General features: G+C 43.4%; 1 protein-coding gene across 4 annotated transcripts in view; it reads left to right on the top strand.

Annotated features, from left to right (window-relative positions):
* The window catches only part of PDE6H (phosphodiesterase 6H), an 89,791-nt gene that overhangs the window by 68,211 nt on the left and 1,111 nt on the right, over positions 1–20,469 (top strand). Inside the window, exons 1-3 of one of the 4 annotated variants that reach the window (XM_050955766.1) lie at positions 10–104; positions 18,568–18,749; positions 19,350–19,390. In XM_050955766.1, the coding sequence (XP_050811723.1) occupies positions 18,616–18,749; positions 19,350–19,390 (175 nt within the window). In that variant the 5' untranslated portion in view covers positions 10–104; positions 18,568–18,615. Of the gene's footprint in view, positions 1–9; positions 105–14,695; positions 14,807–18,567; positions 18,750–19,349; positions 19,391–20,469 lie in introns of those variants that run through there. The other 3 variants (XM_050955787.1, XM_050955775.1, XM_050955784.1) reach the window with 3 other exon arrangements.

Genomic DNA, 20,469 nt, shown 5'->3' with positions numbered 1-20,469 from the left:
CAGTGCTCACTTTATCTGGATCCTCCTACATCTTCATCTACTGGATCTGAGCAGCATCCTTTCCCACAATCAGCCTGTGTGGGTGTGCATGTCATTGTGTGCTTGTATGTATTCGAAGATGGGTGTTTTGTATATTACTGTGTACCTCTGAGTAAGTCTGTATGGATATGGAAATATATTTTTGCATGCATTTGTGTTCATATGTGGGACCATGTACTGCAGTCCTGATTCTTCCCTCACATTTGTTTTCTTCCGGTGTAGCTCCATTGATTTCAACAGGGTTATTCCTCCTGTGTGAGGGTGCGTAGATATGGGTGTGCATTACAGAGGCACCCCTGTCTTCCCCAAACTTAAGGATGTGTTTAGTTTTCCACTTAAAGCAGGGTGTGAATTCCTAAATTAAGCATGGTCACTCGCAGGGTTCAATTAGCCTCAAACATGAACAACCTCCAGAAGGAGAAACTTTGATTTTCTAGGTGCTTTTCACACTCTTTAGAGCCTGCTTTTCAGACATGTAGCAGTTTTTAAACCATTTCCTCTTTGAAATGTCAATAGAGATTCTATCATTCTATTCCAACCCAGAACATCCTCACCAAGTGCACATCTAATGCCTCACACTCAGATGCCAAACTTTCCTCTGACCTCATACTTTTCTAGATACAAATACAGTAACACATTAAAGACTTAACCCCTCCAGGTATGTTTTTTTTTTACCATAAAAAAAGCTTTATTAATCCTTTTGCACCAGCCGTTCTTCAGATGTCCATTGCCAGCAATGGACTTGAAGCGATTAACCTGAGTCTCGGCCCCAGGCAGTTAGCAATTTACATTCATACACAAAGCCAAGTGAGGTACATTTTCAGAAGTAGAAACAAATGCAGTTTTAAGTCCCATAAAAATAAATTGGGTTTCTTCACCATTTTCTTAATTTAAGAACAACTGGTATTTTACAGGCACACACCTTAGAATGCTCAAGAACTGATGGGGGACGGGTGGGTGTGTGGGCACCACTAGGTAGGTTTTATGGTCCATTCAGCTGAGCTTAGAGTTATTGTTTCTGTCTGAGTGTGATTATGAAGAATTGGATGTGTCAGTTGGGTGATTCTGTGTGTTGGAACTGAAAACATGTTTGTTGTAGAACCACAATCTGAGGGCCAAATTCTTCTCTCAGTTACAAATCTGGTGCAAATCTGGAGTAAATCCACTGATTTTGATGGATTTACTCCAGACTGACATGGGAGCAGCAGAATAGAATTAGGACTTGTGAGTAAGCAGATAATGCGAAAGCATGTGAGTTGAGGCTGTTGTGAAAGCAAATGTGACAGGTGGAAATTTCCTTGATTTTTAATGATTGTGTGGATAGGAGACGTACCTGAGCAACTTTAAGTGAATGGAGTTTTGTTGATTTTTTTTTGGTGGATGGGAGGGAAACATACAAATCTGTGTGTATATGCATGTTTGTGTATTTAAGTGTGAGTGTGTAGGTATCAAGATGTACATATGTGTGTATATAGCTATAGAAGTGTGCACAGGTGCATGCAGGAAGGGATGCATTAGCTGTGTGTTTTATAGGTATGTGTGCATAATGTAGATATATTGTATGTGCAAGAATGCCTTTGTGTATAGCCATGGATGTAGAAGTATGTATGATGTGGCCTATTGTATAGAATACTGAAATGGGATTCAGCTGACCTGTAGAGGCACAGGGAGATGAAATGACCTGTGACTTCGGGACAGTCTCGTCACCTCTCTGTGCCTCAGTTTCCCCAACTGTAAAATGGGAGATGATAACTCTTAGCTCCTTTGTAGATCCTTTGGGATGCAGCAGCCATGTGCAGCTCAGACAATGGAACCTACCTAGCAGTGCCCACATGCCCACCCTTCCCTCATCTGTTCTTGAACATTCTAGAGTGTGCCACACCCAGATCACCTCAGTTCTGACAGAAATTGTAATGGGGATGGTCATGCCTAGTGGTCACAGTCAGACTCAAGAGTCCAAGGTAGAGTTAGAGTGAGAGCATGGCTGAAGCAAGAGCAGGCTAAGGCTTGCGGAGTCTTGCCACTGTCAGTCAATAATGAGTTCCAAGCCCTATAGTGACACTGAGCAGACTGAGCAGCTATTGCTCTTTGTGAGGCTTCTATACCTGGTCTGGGAGTCACATGGCCAGTTCCTAGCTTGTGGATTGGCTGGAGCCTAGCACAGGAGTGACTCATCACCTTACAAGTTCCTTCCAACCCCCAGCTGCAACAGACCAGAACAGATCTGGAAAGAAGATTCCCAAACCTCTTTAGACAGAGCCTCTAGTTGTTGGTTTAGTAGTTTAGCTAGTCAGTTTAGGTAGCTTAATTTAGGTTTGATGCTTCACTTAAAAAGTTAAAGGTTTTCGTGCTAGTTATCTTTGGCCAAGGGCCAAGAGTCAAGCGACCAGGTTTGAAATGAGGCATGTCGTGTCTGACGGTATTCCCGGCATTGAACGCACACACTCAGGCCATGTCTACACTACAGTATAAAATCGAAATTATTAAAACCGGTTTTATAAAACTGGTTTTATAAAATCGATTTTACGCGTCCACACTAGGGCACATTAATTCGGTGGTGTGCGTCCATGGTCCTAGGCTACCATCGATTTCCGGAGCGGTGCACTCTGGGTAGCTCAGTAAAAGAATGAGACCAATAACTTCGATTTCCGTCCACACTAAACCTAAATCGATATAGTAATATCGATTTTAGGGTTACTCCTCTCGTTGGGGAGGAGTACAGAAATTAAGAGCCCTTAAAATCGATTTAAAGTGCCTTGTAGTGTGGACGGGTACAGTGTTAAATCGATTTAACGCTGTTTAAATCGATTTAATGCTGTAGTGTGGACCAGGCCTCAGTGCCTCACTTGTCTTGACTATAAAGAGGCGCTGAAATACTAAACACATCAGCAGGAGGGGGTGGTCAAACTTCAACATGTCTGAGTTTGGTTCAGAGAAGTATCCAGAAGTTTGACAGTTTCTTACTAGTTTAGCTAAATCTTTAAAGGCACCTCCCTAAACCACACGACCTTGGCCCCCTAAGGCCAGCCTCAAGTGTTCTAAAATCATGAGTCAAGCAGCAAAAATCATGACATTGGGCTAAAAATCATAAGAGTTTATTTTAATAAATGTGGGGTTCTTTCTAGTTGCCATCTGGCACTGGAGCATTTAGGGTTCATGTTTTCAAACCTTAGTAATCAAGAAAAATGCTGAGGTTCTCACATCGTCACAGGAATCCAGGAGCTTTAAGGGGGGGAAATAAAACTCTATTATTGTGATAAAACCAGGACAATCAGCAAAACTGCTCTTCCAAACCTCTTACAGTCCTGGGCTTCCCCCTATCTGAGGTTTTTTTTTTTCCAGAGGGTCTGGGTGAACTTCTGAGCATCTCACACACTTTTAAGATCTTCAGGAGGCTCTCATGATGTTTGGAAGAACTGGGAAGTAAACACATGCACTCCTAATATCATCCTGCTTTATCTTTAGGGGGGCGGCAGCCTTCCTACCCACCCCTTTAGTTAGCTGCACGATTGGAAACACTCATTTGAATCTCACTGAAGCTGCACATTTGCCTTTCAGTGCATGCAAAACTGTCTCATCCCCAAAGTACACAAATGATGCAACAATCCCTGTTCTCTAAAATTGTGGAGGAGGGCAGGAGGGATAAAAGGTCAATCAAACTCTCCCCAGTACACCACTCATCATATTAAGAGAGAACCTAGAACATAATTAAGGATTGACGAGCCCTCTTTGGAGGAAGAGATTTCTGTGACTATAATGCAGGGCGTAGGGTCCCATGATGGTTAGATCTACCAATGATCACAGGATTATTTCTCCCACAGAAACCAGGAAGGCCAAATCCTTATCAATACATTTCAGAATCTCAAAAGAAAAAAGAGAGAGAGAGAGAATCCAGGTGGTGTGGTGGTTTATATTCAGGGTTTGTCTCTGGAGTTCTTAATTTTCTTAACCAGTGTATTCACTTCTAATCAACAGGCAATTGACAACATATTTTAGGTAACTACATTCTGCTGTCCTGAGTTCAGTTGGATATAGTCTCCTCTTCATTTTGTGTCTCAAATTTTGAAGAATGTTGCTATATGATGTTTAATGCCTTTGGTATGTTCCACCCCAGAGGTAGCTGCATTATAGAAAGGGATAAAGTGATCTTTATATTCTGCCAGTTGAAACTAGTGACCACCAGAAGTAGTTGACACTGCAAACCAATTTCTGTCATAACCTTTTGTTTTCACATGCTCGTAAGTTTCAAAAACATTCATCTTTGAGGCTGAAATTTTCCAGTTATGGGCTCTGACATAAGGTGATTGAAGTTTGAGCAGAGATTCCAGCATTTTTCAGTGATGAGAAGATATAAAGCCTATGTTTTTCCTAGTGCAAACAACGGTTCATGTAGAGATGTTTAGGTGAGGGGTATAAATGTGCACTTGTATAGAACTTTGTAAGTATTATTATTTAATTAGACTTCACACTACTCTGTATAATTTCCTCTGGTCCTACACCTATATCATTAGCTGTGCCAGCTGTACAAGTTTCTGATCTTTTCTGGGAGGAATTCACAGTTGTGTTGCAGCAACCTTACGCCAGTAGAGCTGATGCAAAGTAGTTGTAAGTCTCACCCCGAGGCTTCCCCAGAAAGATAAGACAGTTGTCATTTATTCATAAAAATCTACAGAATCTTAATTTCAATGGTGTTATGCTCTGCAATGTGGCGGGGGGACTCACTGCCTCCCTCCCCAGGCTCCCAGCTCGAAGTCCTCTGGTTGGTGGAAATTTTGATAATATAGTGTTGTCAAAAATGGGCATAATTCAAAGGCCCTTTCTCTCACAAATGCAATGGTACCAAACATGACAAACCTAGAACACTTACATAGATAACTATTCCAGAAAATGTTGAAAAATCAACTTTTAAAAATTATACTTTAACACAGGCATGTCAAACATTGTAGCCCTCAGTTGACAGTACTGTGTTACCGGATAATGCTCAGAACATGGTACCTGGTTACATAGGCGCTGACTCTGTGGTTGCTCATCTCCTGGTCATGCCCAGATCTCAGCATAATGTTGATCTACATGAGACTTTGCAAAAGTCTGAGTTCTCCAAGGTATCATTATTGATGTTTGAATGCTATGGAATGGTGTGACTCAGGTACAAGTTCTTGGCAAACCAGAACCTGTTAACCCCTGCAAAGATTGGGCTGAATACTTCATTATGAGGTCACACAGAAAATACTGGACCTATGATGAAGTCCACCTAGTGTTTGACATGTATGCAGAAAAATCAATTAAAAATATTACCAGAAAGAAAAGCCTCCATGCTATTGCACCTGTCTAATACAAATTCATTGACTCCATGAACATCTCAGTGTCGCAGTGAAGTAGCTATTATCTCATACTCACAAAAAGGATAAGTTAAATGCATACCTTGCAGGAAAAACATTCCAGCATGTGAAGAATTGCTTGAAGAATTTAATTGTCACATGGCATAATCAAGCTGCTGTCTCACACTATTCGGTGGAGTTTCTTTGTAGTTCCCATGAGGAGGCTGACACTAATATTATCTTGCATGCCAACAATGCCACAAATGCTACTAACTTTGGATATTTGCACAAGACGCAGATGTTCTAGTGCTCTCTGTGAGATGCTACACAAGACTTCAGCAAGATTTTGTTTGTATGCCTCCTGCTGGGGAACAGAATTGCCCTATATCCATCAGAGATGTGTTCCTAACATTTGAACCATTAAAAGATGCCATCCTGAAAGATTTCCATGCCATTTCCGAATGGGACACTACTGGACAGTTGGCTGGAAACATCAAATTATATTACTGGAAGGTATTTGATTCAGCCACCAAAGACTCCTTCCTCACTCTGAAGGTACCCGGAACAGCTGGAGGTGTTCATATGCCAAGTTTAGTATTTGAAGACTATCATTGGGACACTTGCTGAGCTACATTGGTGGATGTTTTCCAAGAAGGAGACAAACAGAGAAAAATTGCCACTGACAAAGGATGCATTTACATCTGCTATCAGGAAGGCTAATTACCAGGCAATGGAATGGCTTCAGGTTGATTAAGTGCATCCAAAACTACTCTCTCCTATTGGATGTAGATGGATTTTGGAGGATGGACTGATCACACCAGTTATGTTTGAAATACCACGCGCTCTGGAATCAATCCTTCAGCTAATCGAATGGTCATGTGCAAAGACCAGATGCTCACCGTCCTGCAAATGTTTGGCCAGCAGCCTGCCACATAGATGTGTGAGTGTGGAACAGATGAGGATTAGTGTGACAATACATCTAGCAGTGGTGCCCTAGACAGAGACAACACTGATGACTTGGATGAATGAATGTTTTAAATCTTTTTTATGTAAGCAGTGCATCCTGGTATTAAAGTGTAATTACAACTCTGACTTTTAAACATTTTCTCTAATATATATCTACATAATTGTTCCAGGTTTGCCATGTTTGGTACCACTGAGTTTGGGGGGCGGAGAAAAGGGCTCTCGAATGATACCCAACTTGCCCCATTTCCGATGACATTATATTATCAAAATTTCCACCAGCCAGAGGCCCAGGAGTTGGGAGCCAAGGACAGTGAATCTCTCCTATGACACTATCAAGGGTGACACCACTGCAATGATGATTCTGTAGATTTTTATGAAACAGCTACCTCCCTGACCTTTCCAGTGCTGACTTGCCCACACAATGAAATTTGACTATATTAGCTCCCAGGCTAGAGTAGGAAGCCTCCCTTCTAAATGCAGAAATCCCCCCAACCCCAATGAAATACACAGTATCTCTTGGACAGTGTCTGTATGGTAAGCTAGTGACATACTTTGGAATTCTGTGGGAAGAAAGTTACAAAATAAATGCAGAGCAACTTCAGTGGGATTGAAAGGAGAATTTGGCCCAGTAAGTGAAATTATATAAATGCATATATGCTATACAAGTACAAGTCCCCAGCCTGTCTGAGGAATCATTTTAAAAGTATAAATCCTGTTGAAGGTATTGCTACTCACAGGAACTTACAATATATTTTCCCCATTGTTACACTACTTCATTCTACTAGTACACTAGTTTATGTGGCAAGTGAAAGTGACAGAGATGTGAATACATGCCTTGATATGGGCGCAGATGTGCACAGTGTGAGGGCCTGTGTATAGATAGGAATGGGAGTGTGTTTAACATGCCTCAGCACTGCATGCGGTAGGCTGAAGTTCACAGAGCGTGTGTTTCGCAAAGATGGGAGGGGACACACACGGAATGATCCGGACGCACAGCACACAGCAGGGGCCTTCATCCGTAATTCCTGACCCATATTACTGTAGAAGGTTTCCTTCTGGAAGCAGATTCCTGAAATTCATTCAGAGGGATGAGGCTGCTGGTGTTTTCCAGGTTGAGTGGCACAGAATTGGTCAGGTAGGAACTTGAGCCCAGGGGAACATGATGGAGTGTTCCATCTCTCCTTCATGTTCCCAGGCATTTCAAGGAGAGATTTACCTGAGGCACGGGGAGAAGATTGGAGACTTAATGCCTAATGAAGCAGCTTTTAGGCCAGCTAAAGCGCTAATCCTATAACGCCAGTCCCCTGCTCAAAGGTGAGGAAGGAAGACACAGGAACCCTGGGCAACTGCTGCTGCGTCTCCCACCTATCAAACACACGAGGGGTCAGGGCTGGGGGAGAGGGTGTTGGTGAAATGAGAGGGTGGTTCAGGCAAGGAGAAAGACTGGAAGGTAGAAAGTTGGGAGAGGGAGCTGGAAGAAAGGGAAAAATAGGGACCTGGGTGGGGACACAGAGTGGGCAGAGTGGAGTGAGCCAGAAGAAGAGAAAAACAGTCTGGTAAAGGAAAGAGGGGTCAAAGACTGCAGGTATGTCTACATTGCAAAAAGGGTGTGCTCTTAATGCAGGTTAGCCAACTCAGGTTCAAATGGCAGTGAAGACACAGCAGCTCAGCTTTTAGTGCAGGTTAGCATCTGGAGCTCAAACCTATAAGGATACAGCTGAGAGCAACCCCCAATCCCAGAGAGATAGACTTGTGCTAGTGGGCCTCAAGCTGGCAGGCTAGAAATAGCAGTGTGGATGTTCCAGCACAGGTGGAAGATCAGGCTCTCAAACCGACCCAAACCCCCAGCCCGAGCCTGGACATCTACACTGCTGTTGTTAGCTTTCAGGCACAAGCCCCACAAGACACATCTGCCTTCCTGGGCTGGGAGGCTCACTCCCAGCTGCAGTGTAGACATACTTTAGGGGAGCCTGGGCTTGTGAGCTGCTAACCTGAGTTATACCGACTTGGCATGTCATCACTACTACTTTAATCTGAGTCTGCTAATATGAGTTAGCTGACCAGAGTTAAGAATGCACCTCTTTTTGCAATATAGACATATCCTGAAAGGGAGATCCAGGAAGGGAGAGGGCACTCTAACTGGCAGATGGGGCTAGGAAAGTAGGGTTGCCACCCGTCTGGTTTTCACCTAGACAGTCCGGGTTTTGGCTTGTGTGACAAGCTCTGATCTCTGTTTGGTTTTGGTTATTTTTATAATCTGTGAGGAAAAGGCAGAGCAGGCTCAGGGCCTGTGGAATAGGTGGAGAACGGGGAAGGGCCTCAAGGGAAGAGGTGGAGCAGGGGCAGGGCCTTGTAGGTCCAGTTACCAGCCATTAAAAAGGTGGCAACCCTAAGGAAGAGGGTGAATACAGGAAAGGAGAAAGGTTTCTGATAGGGAGAGAAGGATTCTACAGGTGCCTCTAGCTGCAAAGTAGAGTACAGCAAGTGAATGTCTCAGGCTTGTCCACACTACAGAGTTAGGTCAATGCAAGGCAGCTTATGTCGCACTAACTCTGTAAGCGTCTACACTAAAATGTTGCTCCTGCTGATGTAACTCGCCTGCTATGCTAACTTAATAACGTCACCTCCATGAGAGGCGTAGCACTTAGCTCAATGTAGTTAGGTCAACGCAGTGTCAGTGTAGACACTGCATTACTTACATTGACTTTAGTGGCCATAAATGCCCCAGCATGACTGCTTTGGTCACCGTTTTGAACTCCACTGCCTGGTGGCCAGGTACACGCCTCTCCCCTCAAAAGTCCCATGAATTTTTGAAATTCCATTTCCTGTTTGCTCGGTGTGGAGAGCTCACCCAGTGACTGCCTCGCTAACCATGCCAACTCCACGCTGCAGACACACTTCTGCCTGGAGCACACAGGAGGTGGTGGATCTCCTGCGTTTGTGGGGAGAAGTGGCTACAAAAGAGACCCGGAGCAGTGCCATGTGAAAGCTGTACCAGAAGGCAAGGGAGGCTAACAGTTACTCTGGTGCAGAGCCGCAGACATGCTGCTATTAAAAAGAGCTGCATGCCATCGTCAGCAGAGACCTCTCCTCTCCAAGAGCCCCCTGATACTTTGGAGGAACTGGAGTCATGGGCCCCCAGAGTGAACTGTGAGGAGGAGGTGTTGGGCGGGGAAGAGGAGAAGGAGGAGGAGTATGGGAGGAGTGTTGTACATTAGACATAGAGGTAACTGTCCCACTCTACTGGGCACTGATGAGGCCTCAGCTGGAGCACTGTGTCCAATTCCCGGTGTCACACTTTAGGAAAGATGTGGACAAACTGGAGAGAGTCTTGAGAACAAAAATGATAAAACCTGACCTATGAGGAAAGGTTGACACAACTGGGCATCTTTAGTCTTGAGAAAAGAAGATTGTGAGGCGACTTGACAAAATCTTCAAATCTGTTAAGGACTGTTATAAAGAGGACAGTGATCGACTGTTGTCCATGTCCCTTGAAGGGAGGACAAGAAGTAATGGGCTTGATCTGCTGCAAGAGACATTCAAGTTAGATATTAGGAAAAGCTTTCTAACTCTAAGGGTGGTTAAGCACTGGAATAGGTTACCAAGGGAGACTGTGGAATCCCCATCATGGGAGGTTTTAAAGAACAGATTGGACAAACATCCATCAGGGATGCTCTTGGTTTACTTTGACTTGATGACTTTTTGAGGAGTCCCTTCCAGCCCTGCATTTCTCTGATTCTAGAATATAAGTGAGATCAGAATCAGGGAGTAAGTATTTTTATTATTTGTTGGAGTTCATTTCTGGCCTAGGTGGGATTTAGAAGGACAGAGGGGTTTGTGGAAAGGACAAGTTAGTCCAAATAACAAATACCGTACATGTTTTATATTAGCTGTTTTAGATCCTCAGCTGGTGTAAATTAATGAGTACAGATCCACTGATTCCAGTAGAACCACCAATCAAGGTCTGGCCCACTATATTTCAGCCTCAGGTCAGATACATTTTCACAGCAAGACAAACTCATCCATGGAATTGTGAGTGTATTTTAAATTGTGTGTTTCATGTATCATTAAAATTTGCCAAATTAGTTTTTATTTCTGGTATAGTTATGGTTACCATAAGGTTTGAGATCTTGTGGGAGGGATTGCAAAACATTTCTTAGAAAGGAAGTGGGGAAAAATCTGGCCTACAGCAGCATTGAGAGTGGTGGTTCTTCCTTCCTGGGCCATAGAGACAGAATTACTGTTATTGTTTGACCCCAGTTTCTGGTCCTGTCCAGGTCTAAATTGTGTCACATGGGAGCTGAAAAAAAGGAGTAAACTCAGTTTCTCCCTGTGTTAGTCAATAACGAGAGGGGATGGAAGCCAGAGCATGAAGCAGCAATGTGGGAGGCCATAGCCATGGACATACAGGGGGAACTGATCGAACTTGACTCCTGGTCAAGCCATCATGTCCAGCAAATTCCCTCATCCAGCTGGGATGCCTTAAAATTACAACAGAGTCACTCCTGCATGTCTGTTAGTGCCATGAAAAGGGAGCATCTAAGTGCACACTTGTGTGTGTGCACATGCACACACACACTGCAAAGCAGAGTCCATCACCTTCAGGAAGGAAAGAGAAGTAAAATGGCAGGGTAAGAGAATAGATGGAATGAGAGAGGTTGAAAAAGGGAAGGCAACAATGGGAAACAGTGAGAAAGTGATGAAAAAGAGACAAGAGAAGAACATAAATGGAGCTGATTGAGCATTTTCTGTCAAAATGTCTTTTTCACTGGGAAATGGCTTTTTGAACAAAATGGTAATGTTCATAAAAAATATCAAATTTTGTCAAACATTTTCAGGTTTTTCTCAGTAAAAAATTTGACTTTTTTAAACTGCAAAATTGGGAAATTTGGTTGCTGAAAACCTATATAATTTAGTTTTTCTTTTAGAACAAAAGCCTGAAAAAGTTTCAAAGAAAAATTTCGACAAAATAAAAAAAAAGTTTCATTTTCATCAGCATTTTTCACAGGGGAAAACAAAACAGTTGTTTCCCAGCACACTCTTAACATAAGAGAAAGGAACAAGGAGAGAAAACAGAAGTCTGGGCCAGTTGGAGGCAGACAGAGAACTGGGAATGAGCAGTGGGTGTGGGAGGAGAATCTGATGCCAACATACTGCAGCTGCTTATATCCCCCCAAGCCTGCTCCAGCCTGCAGGAAGCTGCTGACCATGTTTAACCTCAGAGCGCTTGTGTGCAGGAGCCAGTCCCTGCAGGGAGGAGGAGATGTCAACCCAAATATTCAAAATCATTAGTCCAGCCTCAAAAAATCATGAGATTGGCTTAAAAATCATGAGGCTATTAGAAAAATATAATTCAGCTTCTTTTTCTTTGTCTTCTGGTTTCAGACCCTTTAGGTTACACCCAGGTCACATTTTCAAGCTTTCCTCTACAACCATGAGAGATGGGGCTTATTGACATTTTTCAAAGAAAGCTGAGATTCTAACATAGAGTATGTCTACACTGCAGTTAGACACCTGCAGCTGGCCTGTGCCAATTGACACAGTTTTCACAGGGCTCAGGCCAAGGTAGGGTGACCAGACAGCAAGTGTAAAAAATCGGGATGGGGGTGGGGGATAATAGGAGTCTAAATAAGAAAAAGACCCAAAAATTGGGATAGTCTTTATAAAATCGGGACATCTGGTCACTCTAGGCCAAGGAGCAGTTTAATTGCAGTATAAACATTCCAGCTTGGGCTGCAGCTTGAGCTCTGGAACCCTTCCAACTTGCAGGGTCCTAGAGCCCAGGCTGCAGCCCAATCCCAGACATCTACCCTGCAATTAAGCAGCCCCTTAGCCCGAGCCCCACAAGCCCAAGTCAGCTGTTGCAGGCTTTTTAATTGCGGTGTAGACATGCCCATAATGGCTAACCTCCAAGGCCGTCAATATGTCTGCTCTTCTTTAGTGAGCCCACTAGATAAGTTTTATTGTTCTTCGGTCTGGCTTCCATCCCCTCTCCAATCTGGAGATGCTTGCCTTCCATACCTTACTCATTCACATCTGGTTCATTCAACAGGGCCATTGATTAAAAGGCGGGGGAAGGTGGGGGAGGAGATCTTATTCTACTTCTAGCAAAAAGACATTTTTTTTAACATTATACCAAGGCTCAATACAAAGTTTTCCATATAAGGATCTGATACAAAGTTGTATGAAAATAGAGGCATAATACAAAGTCATATGAAAGTTATGTGAAGATGCTTAATGCAGAGATTTATCTACATGTATGATCTGCTTCCCTTGTAAAATGTCCTCACAAAATGTTGTATTCCCCTTGTCTTCTCTATCACACCCCTACCTGCCTCTTCTGTCACTCCATTCATTCACAGGCCAAACCTCTCTACTCCAATGCAGGGGCACCCAGAAGACCTAGCTGTTACCTTAGCCCATGGGCTGTCGTAATGGCACTGGGCTACTCAACTACTTTGCCCCAAGCTGCTAGATTGTTGGAGATGGGGGAGGATTCCTTTTCCCCACCTACCCTTTCCAACTCAGAAAATGGAGTTGGGCCTTCCCTTAGGAGCATGGCATGCTTATGACATTTCTTTAAACCTTCCCCTAGATGCACCCTCAGTAAAGCCAGGATTAGAGGTCTTGGAGACATAGTTGTTCCAAGGACGAATGCTTCATGATTGGTGCCTTGAGTCTGTGACATCACCTGCGGACAAACTATTTCTGGAGAATGAGTTGCGTCTTTGAGAGATTTTTCTAATCAGGCTAGAGGAAGGTAATTTAATGATTTCCAAGAGGAGCTCTCAGCACTGTAAGTGTTCTCTACAACTTCTGTGTATCTCAGACTGATGGTGGGGAGGGAGAGTGGGAAGAAAGAGAGAAACTGAGCTGAGAAAAGTCTAATGAAACCCCTGGAGTATTGTTTGTAGTTTGTATCTGGAAGGGACAGATTTTCATTTCTTAGGTAACGTTTTGCTCTGTCTCTTACCTTAGTGTAGGGATCCATTGACTGAAGTAAATGGAAATCTTTCATGAATAGTCACCCTACCTATAAGAGGCTGGTTAGTTTGTAAGCAGCTTCTTCCTCAATGTTTTTCTTGGTGGCCATTTGATTTGGACCGTTGCTTGGCTGTTGTGGAATTCATCTGAGTCTTTGTGTGGCTGGCACTGGCAGGGCATTGATGTAAAATGTGTACAGGGCACTGTGGTAAAGACACTACTGGAATCCAGGACTCAGCTGCTGTTTACAAGGTACTGCTGAAACCCTAGGAGGTATTTGAAGGTTTCTGCTCACACAGCTAGATACCCCCTTCCCCAGTCTGATAATAAACGCTTTCTCTCTGTAACAGTTTGTCTTCCAAGCTCACCATTTCACATTAGCAGGATGGGATGGGATTTCCTAGGATTCCCATCAAGGAGTGGGCTGCAGGACTTCAGTTCTACTTAGAACCAGCTTAAAAGCTGACTCTCTTTTTAAGTGTATCCCTTTTTGTTTCTGTTTGGTCTTGAAACCATTACTAGAGAAAAGAGTCTGAGAGCTCAGAGCAGTAGGATATAGGCATCAGCAGTGGCCAAGGCTGGAAATATTCATTACATCCCCAAGTCAAACAGCTGGCCCTGGAATTATGGGACTTCTTTCCATTCAGCCGCAGTTATGTCTGATACTGGATACAAAGTTCTCTAGCTAGAGCACTCCTGCAAGGAAGATCACTGCTGCAGCACACATGAGGCCCATAGCTGAGATGATGAGGACATCACCACGTGGAATAAAATAGCAAGACCATTTCTACCTGGAGATGATATGTATTTCCAGAGCATCACTGCAAGGAAGATCACAACCCACCTGGGCCTTGTGTCTCAGATTTTTGTGGACGCACTGCAGATTGCAGCACACATGCAGTAGTGCATGTCTGACCTTCTCAGGGAATGGACCCAAGGAAGGTCACAGCCCACGTGAGGAATCTGTTTGATACTGCTATAAAGAAGATCATGTCAGATGTCTATTTCACTTGTCAGGGAAATTTTCCATAGAGGATCAGAGACTAAAGCTGTGAAGGAGGTGGATTAAAGAGCAGCTATTTGTCACTAGTACTCAAGCCTCCTTAAGTGCATTGGAATCAGAAGGTAGCGGGGAAGGAGATTAACCTGGAAGCCAACCCAGAAGTGGGATGTCATCTGCCAGCACTGGGATAAGAACATCACTGTGGACAGATTGTATTAGGTAAAATTAGTGTTCAGACGCAAGCAAGGACATTACGCAAATGGATTAAATCCGGGGCCAAGTAAAGATCCTATCAGAGCCAATTAGATAACACTGTGTGAGTGAGAGCAGAGGATGTGAAGGAACATTCAGTTATCCAGCAACCTTCATTGGGAAAGGACAGGAATCCACAGCTACTGGCTCCGCCAGTTCTCTCACCCTGGGACTATCTTTCACTGTCTGCCAGTGACATTAGTGGCAGAGGAGCTGTGGCAAAGACTCTGGAACGTACTCAGAGGTAAGGCGCCAGAGAACTCAAAGAGGTGCCATAAAAAAAGATCAAATCTAGGTGAAGTAGGAGATTGTCAGGCATCTAAGTATTGGAGTGACAGAGACCATCCATGTACCTATATAAATGGATAGACAGGGTTGCAAAACACAAATGGAAGGCTGTGCTATGTGTTTCTCCTACTTCTGTGAGGCCGGCATGGTTCCGGAGGAACTGATTACAGAGACACAAAAATTGGTGCAGCTCTTGTGTCAATGAGAACTGGTTTCCACTGCAAGAACAAAGACATCTTTGCCTGTGTGTGGATAGAAATTAACTCGCACTGGCCTGTCGGTGTAATAGCAGCACAGTGACTTTGTGCTGTTTGGTGCCGAGCTTGAGATGAAGGAAGTATGAACTCTTCCAGCGCTTCCTACCCAAAAGCTCTGTGCTCTTTCCCAAGGTGCCATCCAGCTGTGGAGATGGGTAGGGAGAACAGGAGTGATGAAGGTGCTGGGGGGAAGAGAGAACTGTAATTCCTTAACCCTGTTGAATCCCATTTCCTCTCCCTCTCTCTTACATTAGTGCAGATGAGAAATAGGATGTAGTATGGTTTGGTCTGAAGCTTTCTCCCACCATATACCAGGTGGAAGTGGCTGAAACTTCACATAGTGGTGGGGTGGAGGAAAGGCTCTGAATCCCACAGACGGAGCCCTCCTATTATCTGCTTCTTTTCCTGAGTAAAGCTTGTGGCCAAGGGGACTTTGAGGGAAGGGAGGGAGCTGCCTCTCAAAGGTGTTATGATTTGGATGGAGTGTTGTACTAGCACCAGCCTGGTGTCTGCTAAAACAGGGAGCAATCTCACTGACCAATGTTGGCCCAGCTGCCTCTCGGGTTTCTTGATGTCAGTATCCAGGGTTAAAAATCTCTGTCAGCCATTTTTACTATCATGTCACATTTCATTCTCTCATGGGTGGCCAGGATAGGAGGCAGCCAGCACAATATCTGGGTCTGGCAAAGTGGATCAAAGCTGGTTAGAGATGTTCTTTGGATACTGATTACACATTTCTATCGCCCTGTGCCTCTAGTACTCCAGGAGGTTGTCTACATCATTTTGACTGTGTACCCCATTGATTATTATTGTTCTTGAAACTAGTGCACGATGCTTTAACCACAAGTGTAGGCAGGTATAGCCCACGCAAACCACAATGCTTAATTTTTCTGCTTAAAGCTCTACATTTCTTAGAGCAAAGCAGCAGGGTTTTAAAAATTTTTGTCAATTCTTTAAATAACACATCCTCAGGAAGGAAAGATGGCTAAGAAAATAGGGACCAAACTCTCTGCTAGTGTAAATTAGCACAATTCCATTTACTTCATCAGAGAATTTGACCCTAAACTGAGATTCAGGAGATCTAGGTATAATTCTTGGCTCTGACAAAGATTTACTCTGTGACCTTGGACAAATCACTTAATCTCTATATCACAGCTTCTCTTCTATAAAATGTAGTTTCCCTATTCTGCAGGGTTGTTGTGAGGATAAATCCATAAATTCCAGGGAGATGCTCAGATACTATGGTGACAGGGATCATATAAGTAACAAGACAGATACAGAACTAGATTTACTATGACTAGGTTTCTGATCAAACTGAGTGTATAGCAAGTGTGCCTTGGAAGATTGTGGATATACTGTGAGCAGCAGGGCTAGTGTATATATATTTCAAACTATTCCTGGCTGTCACTGCAAACTCTACTGTCTGTTATTTCACTTAGGATGGCTTTAACCATTCAGTCTCTAGTGTATTAGATATGGAAAGATACAGCTATTGAGGTATTTATAGTGTGTTAATCACTTTGGTATCTGAGCATGTGGTATGGAACACCCTTATTTCAAAGTATAGAGCATATCAACATGCATGCACACATTAAAATGGAACTGCTAAGAATATATTCTTTGTTCCTCAGGCTGTCCCCCCGACCTTTCTAGATTTTGTTTAAAGGAAAGAATTACAGCAATTGCAGGCACTGATGGGGGGCAAGAAGCTCTCTCATTCCGTGGTTGTCAATGATCTAAAAATACTCTCAGCTCTTTGGTGGCTTTTATAGGCTGGTGATTAGAAAGATCTCAACTCTGCAGTCTGTAGCGGCATCACAGAGGGCGGGGGAGGGAAAGAGGATATTTGGAGGATTATACTAAAGTTACTGTGGTGACATAAAGGGATTTGACGTCAGTACTGAGATTGTGAAGCTAATTCCAACACTTGTTAGCATGAACATTCAGTAAGTGAACCGACAGAAATGCTTTAGGACAGGAGTTACATGATGAATGCAGAGAAGCGAAGCATGTGACTTCAGGAAGGGAGAAAGATGGAACCCCTCCCCACCCGTTCCATGGGTGCACACAGGAGTGGAGTTGAGGGTAAATGAGTAAACAAGCTTTATTCACTTCTCCTTTGGAGAATATGGAATGTATTGTAGACTAGTTTTGCCACTTTTTTTTTTTTACCATTATACCAGTGGGTGCTCTTGAACAGTGTGCACTGAGCTGCATTAGACTTAATGAAGGGATGGGTAACCCCCTGGGACACAGGTGTCAGGGATCCATGTCCTGTAGGATGTAGAACCACAGGACCCTCAGATGCCAATGCAGCAGCTCTACCACCTGAGACAAAAGAAAATGTATGTTCTCTGTGTGCCAGCAATTGAATTTCTATCCTTTCCAGACTTCTATCCACTAGGGGATGACAGTGACCAAATGGTTCGTTGGCCACTTTTACAATCTGCTGAGCAGATGTACAGATTTGGGAACCACACAGTATTAATTAGTTAGCCTTGTTCCTAGATTTCCTTTTCACAATAGGGAATTGTGACTTGATCCATATGCAGCAACAGAGTATGCAAAGCCATTGTTCATGACACTTAAAATCGTCAAAAATGGAGATAGACATTGTCTATTGGGTCATCTCACCCATTCACACTCTCCCACATCCTAGTCAATGAAGAATTGTTTCCTAAAATATATTCTCCACTGCTTTGCCTTGGTCCAGTTTAAAGCATCTTGGGGAAAACTATTTCCATAGGAGGCTAATATTCCATATTGCCCAGATATTCTGTAATGATTACAAACATTTTCTTATGGCGATGCGGCACCCAGTAGGTATATACTAAATCTGCAAATAAAAATATAGGCCTTACCAAACTAGGACAAACCGGTTGTCTAGCTCCATTGGTACTAGTCCTCCTGCTCCACTAGAACATATTACTGGGCCATCTGGTCTAGCAACCTGTCTCCAACATTAACCTTCAGAAGCAGGTGTAACCATCTCTCTGCAGCTCACTGTGCAATATCCTGCTAAGGAGATAAAAGTATCCCTGCCCCCAGCTGGTGTCCCCGTGACTTGTAGACTGAGAACTTGCCATTTTTATCCTAGCAATTGTGACTTCAGATGCTGTTCTGATTCTTAAACTGTACATAAGAACATAAGAACGTCCACACTGGCTCAGGGTAAAGGTCCATCTAGCCCAGTATCCTGTCTTCTGACAGTGGCCAATGCCAGGTGCCCCAGAGGGAATGAACAGAACAGGTAATCAGCAAGTGATCCATCCCTTGTTGCCCATTCCCAGCTTCTGGTAAACGGGGTGGGGACACCATCCCTGCCCATCCTGGCTGTTGAATCCCCATCCCTAGGCTCTGGTCAAAGTTATAGTCCTTTCTCCCTCCTCTGTCTGATGGCATCTAGAAGTCATAAGTTCAGCACCCTCCTTCCATTTCATTATCTGCATTTGTCTTACAGACAGGAAGATTTGAAAGAGGAGTACCTTGTGTATACAACAACCCAAGAATGAGCGACGCCAATACCCTCAACACCACAGAAGTTGCAGCTGGTCCCACCACACCACGCAAGGGACCTCCCAAGTTCAAGCAAAGGCAGACAAGACAATTCAAAAGCAAGCCCCCAAAGAAAGGAGTAAAAGGGTAAGAGCACTAATGAGAGCTTCAGGGAGTGGTATGTCCCTTCACATACATTAGGTGAGGCAGTGAGGTGATCTGATATACCTTCTCATATCTGGGATCTTTCAGATGATCTCTGCATGAATAGAACATAAGAAAGCAGGATACGTTCTCATAGGGGGAAAATCATGCCAGAAGTGACACTTCCCCCTTATGCGTCCAACAAGAGAGTTGCACCAAATTCTCCATGGAACCCATTAGGCCAAACCAGGAAACACTTGTATTGTATTCTTGTGTCACTCCCTTTTAGGGTTTCCAATCCAGTAATTAAAGATTAATCTTTAATTAAAGATTATGTCATGTGATGAAATCTCCAGGAATTCATCCAACCAAAACTGGCAACCCTACGTCCCCTTGGCAGTGGGGAACTTCTTGTGAGCTGTTCCCCTCCTCTGCTGCTGATCTTATGTCCTTTGTCCCTGTAATTTAGCAAAATCCTCTAACTATTCCCTTTTCTCAGGTGCTGATCCAATCTCCCTTCAGTTAGGAAAGATCCTGTGTGAGGTAATCTTTCTCTTTTGGTTCTGTTCCAGTCTCACCTTCCTCTGTTGTCTTTCTTCACAGGTTTGGAGATGACATTCCAGGTATGGAGGGACTTGGAACAGGTAAGTCATATGTAATATTGCTCTTCAGATGCCTTTAAAGTATTTCTGTTACAAAAATATAGAATCATGGGGCTAGAAGGGATAGCAAGGGTCATCTAGTCTAACCGCCTGCCAAGATGCAGGATTTGTTGTGTCTAAACCATACAAGACAGATGGACAATCAGCCTTCATGCTTCAGGGCTTAAGATGATTGCCTGCTATGGTCAGGTATAAATTGATGCAGCACTCGTGTTGATGAGAACTGGTCTCCACTGCAAGAACAAAGACATCTTTGTCGGTGTGTAGATGGAAATTAACTCTCACTGGTCTGTCAGTGTAATAGCAGCACAGTGAGGTATACATTTCATTTTTGCCCCTCCATAATGTAACACTGCACAAGTTGCCAAGGTGCCTTGTGGGTGTTCTAATCTCCCTTCCTTGTAATCTTCTATCAGATGTGGAATTAGGCAAATACTATGAAAAATTCGTGTCTGTTTGAATTTTTAAATGGATTCACTTGGCTGTGAATGGGCTCACTTGTGTTTGCTTTCTGCAAATATTCTAGCAAGTGACTTCATCAGCAGGAAAGTTCACAGAAACGGTTACTTCAACACCAATAATGCAAGAAAATCACAGAAAGTGAATTTTAAATTGCTAATTGTTAGCATTCTCACCTGAATTCTGATTCCAAGAGTTACACTGGTCCAACCAGGGACTAGAAATGTGTCGTGTGATCTGTGTCCAATCAAAAGAGCTCAGATTTCAAACATCAGACACACCTCAATAATCTACACACCAAGAACTTTGTGCCAAGATTATTCAGCAAATAATGTCAGATAACAAAAGTATTCAAGAAAATCATAATCTGGTTATAAAAACAAACTAACAGGGAAGCAAAATTAATCGAAAGTTTTTAAATGAGCTCTTCACATAGCTCTAGTTATCAATTAATTGCTGGTGATGAGATACAAGACTACATGGATTATGTTGGTTGTTTTTTTCTGGTGCAGCAAGTGATGAGGTGCCACATGAGAACCATTGATCTAGTTCAGCCTGGCAGGAGGCTGCCCACTCTTACACTGATGTAGTGGGAAAATATT

Source organism: Gopherus flavomarginatus, chromosome 1 (assembly GCF_025201925.1).
Source record: "Gopherus flavomarginatus isolate rGopFla2 chromosome 1, rGopFla2.mat.asm, whole genome shotgun sequence".
Taxonomy (NCBI): Eukaryota; Metazoa; Chordata; order Testudines; family Testudinidae; genus Gopherus; species Gopherus flavomarginatus.
The sequence above is the reverse complement of the archived record's forward strand: the minus strand, read 5'-3'. Positions and strand labels throughout refer to the sequence as shown.